We start from the raw sequence: 6,841 nt of genomic DNA on the forward strand, positions 1-6,841 counted from the left end.
TCCCGTAGCTAATGATAAAGTCACCATCAATGCAATGTTACCCACCCCAATATATCCCGACGATTCTCAGAATGTGGGGTTGAGAAAACGTCACCACAAAATAAATAACAGTAAGGAAATTGTCTTGATGGACCGTTTACATCTGGATTTGTTTCAGCAAGAGAAATGTCTGCCGAACGGAGTAGACGTCCGTCTCCGATTCAATCGTACCAGACCTCAATTCTACATGATGACCGATGCCGGAAGTAGTGGGAAAGTAGCCATTCAAAGTATGGTGTTGTGGGTGAGAAAAGTCAAACCGACTCCAACGATCATCAATCTGATCAATCAACAGCTGAGTACTCAAACAGCTAAATACCCATTGAGAAGAGTGGAAGTGAAAACGTTCACGATCCCCACCGGGACCCAATCGAAAATCACCGATCACCTATTCCAAGGTCAGATGCCCAAACTCATCCTCTTGGGGTTTGTGGAAAACGCCGCCTTTAACGGGGATGATGCTAAAAATCCGTTTAATTTCCAAAATCAGAAAATCAAAAAATTAGAAGACAGTATCAATGGAGACATGATGGAAACTCGTCCCCTGGAACCGAATTTCACGGCCGATCAGTATCTGAGATCGTATTTAAGTCTGTACAAAGGATTGGGAAAATTAGGGCAAGATTGGGCTCCCGACATTACTCTGGAAGAGTATAAAAACGGTTACACCCTATGGTGTATGGATTTCACCAAAGATCAAGAAGCTCAGACGGATAAATTTCATCTCATACAGACGGGGAACCTGAGAGTAGAAGTACAATTTACCGACAGCATAGCGACGACCTTAAACTGCGTGGTGTATGCCGTCTTTGACAATTTGTTAGAAATCAACAAACAACGAGAAGTCAGCATCGATTACTGATGGACACGTATCAATTGAGAGAGGTCTTATCCCGAGATTTAGGCCCTGCGTTTGGAGGTGTGTATCCTAGAGATGTATTACCGGAGATCTTACCCCACCAAAAAGCGATCGTGATCAATACAGACCCTCATCATCGCCCCGGAGCCCACTGGGTGTGTTTGTATTTGAACAGCCCCATCATAGAATATTTTGATTCTTACGGATTACCCCCGATGCATCAAGAAATCAAAGCGTTTATGCGACGCCACGGCGACACTTGGATTCATAACACAAATTGTTATCAAGCGTTGAACACGGATGTCTGTGGCCAATATTGTGTGTATTATCTACATCAACGCCATCGTAAAAGAAAAACGGTTCAAGATTGGTTACTTCCTTGGAAAGGCACGGCGTTACAACGAGATCGTTATGTAGCCCAATGGTTTAAAGAGACATTTCGTAAACCTAGAACCCATAAAGGACAAAGTTGTCAATGTCATGGTATTAACTTGTCACTGATGTAATTGTTCAAATGTTTAATTGTTCAAATGTTTAATTGTTCAAATGTTTAATTGTTTACAAAATAAAAATTTAAAAAAAAAAAAAAAAAAAATCTGTGTTGTGTGTACCTATATAAGACAGGTTTGCCAGAATAAAAAAATCAGTCTACTTAGACATGGATTACGTGCCAGTTTATAGAAGAGTCAAAGGCGTGAGAGAAACTCCTCAAAGTATGGCATGGACTTTTATCTTAGACAATGCAGGACCGGAGGATATCGTTAAAATCGTTCAGAGTGAATACCAGTATTTGATCATGACCCGAGATCAACAAACGTTAAGAGGATTGATTCAAATGAAACACTGGAGAACGAAGCGTAACATGAGGTATTTCGTTCATCCCCTATGTTGTTGGAAAGCATATGAGAATAGTCTCGCATCCGAAAGACTACGTTACATGACGGGAGGCTATGAAGAACACGGCAAGCTATTAACTATCAACACTGTGTAACTTTAGCGAGTTTCTTAATAAAAAAAAAAAAGTGCATCTGGTGTTAGTTTTTGTACGTTTCTCAACCATTGTGATAAACAGCATCTTTTCATAAGATGTGGGGGGGACTATGAAAGCCCCCCACACTGTCTATGGGGTTGTCTACCCCTTACTGTCTGGCGGCCTTCTTGTTTCGGCGGCGGCGTCTCTTGAGCGGCTTCTTGGGGGCATCTGGCACTCCTTCATAGAAGAAGTGCCACTCATATGAGTCGTCGGGTTGGAACACAATGCGCCCCGGGGGCCGCTGTACCAGTTCCAGCTCGGCATCCCAGTCCTCACGCTGATCCTCCGGGACCAGGTTGTGGTTCTTGATGGGAGGACTTGGTACTTGGCTCATCTTCACTTTCTTCTTTCTTCTATAACTTAAAAATCTTCTTTCTTCTTAAAAGCTGTGGTGGATCACCAGTGAAGCGAACTGGCGAGCGCGCCGGTATATATCAGGAAAGCGCGGACCTCCTCGAAAACATCCCTCGCTTCGGAGACGAAGCCAAGATGGCGGCCGTCAAAATGGCGGATTTGTGCTTTCGAGCAGAGTGTTTTTTCTCATTGTCTTTTTCTAGACATTCGATATCTGTGCATGGTAGATTTAATCTGATAGATTCTGGGGCGCGGAATTCAATAAACTTACTTTTATTTTGCTACGTCGCATAGTTTTTAAAGAAACAGAGGTCAAAGAGGTCGAGTCGAGGCTCGATGTTTCTTCTCCGCCTCTTTAAAACTTCATTTCTCACGTCTGTGAGGCAGTAGAAACCTCAATGATAGTTAGATCGATAGAGAAAACCCTATTTCATCCTATTTTAATGCCACTTTGAATGGGGTAGTGAACCCTTATCAAAGAAACCCCATGATTGACACTCGACAAACACATCGCGTGAATGTGACTTATATAAACGAAAGCTGTAGCCTCGACACGCATCATTCACATCATGAGTGTGACTTATGTGCAGGGAGATTTACTCACTATGAAAGTCGATGGTATTGTACAACAATGTAATTGTTTAACGGTGAAACCTCATGGATTAAGTCAAAGTATTGCTGACAAATATCCGTGGGGCAACTTGTATGCTACACGGAGACCCTTAGGCCGTAGAAATCTAGCTATAGAACCCGATCGAGGAATACCCGGCACGTTACGCATCTTATCAAATGCTACAGACCCTGATGTGATTTGTTTCTTAGCCCAGTGGGATTACGGAAAAGGAACTCAGCGTATTCCCCGCTATCGAGATACACCCGAACAGCGAGAACTATGGTTTCAACAATGTTTACGTGAATTGGCCACATTATCGTACAAGACTTTAGCCTTCCCTTATAAGATTGGGTGTGGGTTAGCGGGAGGAAATTGGACTCATTACAGACAATGTATTCATGATTTTGCTTATAGGTATGATCAACAAGTGTATATTGTCATTAAATCATGTATTTGTTAATAAAGTGCAACTGGTGTTAATTTGTTTCTCAATCATTGTCATAAAAGCATCTTTTCGTAACATGTGGGTGGCCCTAAAAAGGGCCGTTTGGTCCTAAGACCGACTTTCAATGCCTGGCTCCGGTAAACCGGCATAACGGGCACCGTCCCCGGGTGTGTCGCCGCTCCTCTATCCGCTCCACGCACAGGCAGCAAGCTGGGCGCTGCCTACATCCCCTGCACGTAATACCGGAGTGTACCCTGTCTTGCCAGCAGACAGGGCACTTAAACCAGATAGGAACCGCCCTATCTGCCCAGCCAGGGACAGTCATAGGGTGGTTCCTCGGGGGATGACTTGCCACAGGTGCGTGGGTTGGTCTCGGTGGCGGAGTCCTCCCTGCAGACCGGATGGTAGGTGGTGGGGGTCTTGCAGGGGCTGCTGGTCTCGGTGGTGATGGTGGCGGCGTGTCTGCGACCAACAGCGACGGACTCTGGGCTGGGCTTGGAGGTGGCGCGGGGGACGGTGACCTCGGTGAGTACTCCACCGGTGACGCTGGCGACTCGCTCATCGGCACCGGGCTGTATTCCTCCGGTGCCGATGGTATCGCTGGTGGTGGTGCTGTAGGCGTCGCCGGGGAGTAAGGTGGTGGTGGTGAGGGTGGCTGTGGGGCCCGTCGGCGTGGTCTCGTAGCCGTGGACATCCGGGCGGTGCGGCGGCGACTCCTCCCTTCATACTCCTGCCGCACCCGGTCGATCTCACGGGCCCCACTGCGGTCGAAAGGGGAGAAGGTACTCAGGTCGTTCTGAGAACGGACGACCCAATTCTCCCCTACCCGCTCCTCAGCCACCACTACCAGCCGGTACCGAAAGCCAGGCAGGGTCTGGAAATTGTAGATCGGGTCTCTTCTTCCTTCAGCCATTCTTCTATAACTTCTTAAAATCTTCTATCTTCTTTCTTCAAAAATAATCAAACCTTTGCTGGATCACCAGTGAAGCGAACTGGCGAGCGCGCCGGTATATATCAGGAAAGCGCGGACCTCCTCGAAAACATCCCTCGCTTCGGAGACGAAGCCAAGATGGCGGCCGTCAAAATGGCGGATTTGTGCTTTCGAGAAAAGAGTTTTTTCTCATTTTCTTTTTCTAGACATTCGATATCTGTGCATGGTAGATTTAATCTGATAGATTCTGGGGCGCGGAATTCGTTAAACTTATTTTTATTTTGCTACGTCGCATAGTTTTCAAAGAAATAAGGGTCAAAGAGGTCGAGTCGAGGTTCAATGTTTCTTCACCGCCTCTTTAAAAATTTATTTCTCGACCATGTACATCCCTAAAAACATCTCATGAGGTCTATTCGATAGAAAACACCTTATTTGATTCGATTTTCACTCTACCTTTAGGATTTTCTGGATTCCTCAACAAATAAACCCTTCTCTGAGAGACTCAACCAAACACAGCTTTCGTGTAAACAATTTTATTCATGTCACATATTTCAAATACATAACTCCCGTACACAACACCAATACACATGTCTTTTTAAAATAGGGTCCAACATTTTTTCCATTTCTCGAATCCTGCGTTGAAATCGATATCGATCAGCGGCTACAGTCATCCAGATACTTTTCCGGTCTTCTTCGGGTAACAGATACACTTCATTATTGTCCAGATTAAAAGTTACACATTTTCTTGTATTTTGTTGTACATGTGATGAAGATACCGCACTCGAAGGGTCTCGATCACGCCACTGATGTGCGGATTTGTTCTCTTTAACTCCTCGGCTACTAAATGAATCAACACCAAGGACTCGGTGTTGATACGGTTCTCGAGCAAATGTCTGCATATCCACCAATATTCGTCTAAAGTGATTGGAAATAATACCGCACGAAGATAGGATTTCAATTTTTGAAAATCTGGCAAGTTTTCTATTTCCTCTATACACTGTAGGACAAATGTTTTTTCGATGTTATCCCGGGCAGTCATGATTTCATAAATGAAATGAATTAAGTTCTTCACACTTTATGTATACTTCTCGAAGCCAGTCCTTGGTGATACTTTCAATCTCGGCGGTTTTTTTCTGGCATGCGTTTCTTGAATTCTTCCCCCACGACATAAATTAACATCAACCCCGCATCGTTATAGAGATTGATGTACACCTGGTTCCGTAGATCTGTATATTGGTCCAGAGTCAATGGAAACACTCCCGCTATCAGAAAATTTTTTAGCGAATTGAAACACCACATCGTCTTGCATTTTCTCGACCCATTCTAATGCATGGTTATGCGCTTTTTCTGCGATGTTGTCACTTTCAGTCATGATTTGTAAATGACTAAAATGAATACAAGTATCCGCTTTTTCTACGATGTTGTCACTTCCAGCCATGATTCGATAATGAAGGAAAACTAGTTAAAACGGATCATTTCCATGAATCCTTCTTGTAAACATTCCTGTAGAATGATTTCGATGTCTCGGATTTGATCGGGGATGATTTTCTTCAGTTCCTCAGCATACAAATAGATCATGATCAATCGCCCGGGATTCGTGTCTTTAACTAACGATCTACCAATCCTCTGAAAACTGTCAAGATTCCCCACCTCGTGTATCGCCGATTGTACATAGGCTTTAGCAGATTTATACCAAGACGAATTTTCAACAATCTTGACAAAATCTATAATACAAGTATGACCGTCTAACCTAGTGTTGGAAGTTCCACCCATAGTGAATAAATAAGTTAAGAAAACATTCGTATTTATAGGGAAAAGGTCGTGGAGTGCAGAGAATATTTTAGATTTGATACAATAGAGTTTTTCAAGTTCAATTAGTGCACTAGCACGCGCCGGTCACGAGATGTTCTAGATGAAACCGGTTTTTCCGATGATGCAATAGCCTGTTGTACAGTAGCACGCGCTAACATTCTCGACCATTACACTGTTAGTCATGGACGATAACGTATGGGAAGAATTGAAAGAGATGCGTCGAATGAGAAATCGTAGGAGAAGATCTAAAAATTGGTGTTTTGAATATGTCTTACAAGAGAGGGAAACGGAACATGCCATTCTGATCGATTTGGAAGATTGCTACCGCGACAATACTGTAATACAGTTTATGATTGCCCAGTTTTACACGCTGTCTAACGGAACCAGAAAAGTGTCGGGATTCATGCGTTTGAAAAAACGTCGTAACAGAGGTGGTGCATGGCGACAGCTTTTTTGTGCAAACATTTATTGGCTGGAAACAATCAACGTGATGAATTTCCGAGGTAGCAGAGCTCAAAAAATAGAAAACGCCATTACCTCACCAGATCACAGTTATAACTTTTATGATGTAGATTATCCCTACGAATTTGGCTTAAGAGATTATTAAAAACACACACACAAAACAGCCCTTTTCAGGGCTATTTTAAACACCAATATAAGTTCCATTCCACTAAAGTCAATGTGTAGCAATGTGCACTAGCACGCGCTGGTCGCGAGATGTTCTAGATGAAACCGGTTTTTCAAGTTCAATTAGT

The 6,841-nt window shown here is 43.7% G+C and overlaps 1 protein-coding gene across 1 annotated transcript; it reads right to left on the reverse strand.

Moving 5' to 3' along the window:
- Positions 1–3,464: 3,464 nt before the first annotated feature.
- LOC125657830 (uncharacterized) lies at positions 3,465–4,256 on the reverse strand. Its single transcript, XM_048888679.2, has one exon. The coding sequence runs from the start codon at positions 4,254–4,256 to the stop codon at positions 3,465–3,467; it is 792 nt and encodes a 263-aa protein (XP_048744636.2).
- Positions 4,257–6,841: the final 2,585 nt, after the last annotated feature.

This window comes from Ostrea edulis, chromosome 6, assembly GCF_947568905.1.
Source record: "Ostrea edulis chromosome 6, xbOstEdul1.1, whole genome shotgun sequence".
Classification (NCBI taxonomy): Eukaryota; Metazoa; Mollusca; class Bivalvia; order Ostreida; family Ostreidae; genus Ostrea; species Ostrea edulis.

Excerpts from the sequence above, each read along its gene's own strand:
- LOC125657830 (XM_048888679.2), bottom strand. The coding sequence starts at position 4,256 with ATGGCTGAAGGAAGAAGAGACCCGATCTACAATTTCCAGACCCTGCCT.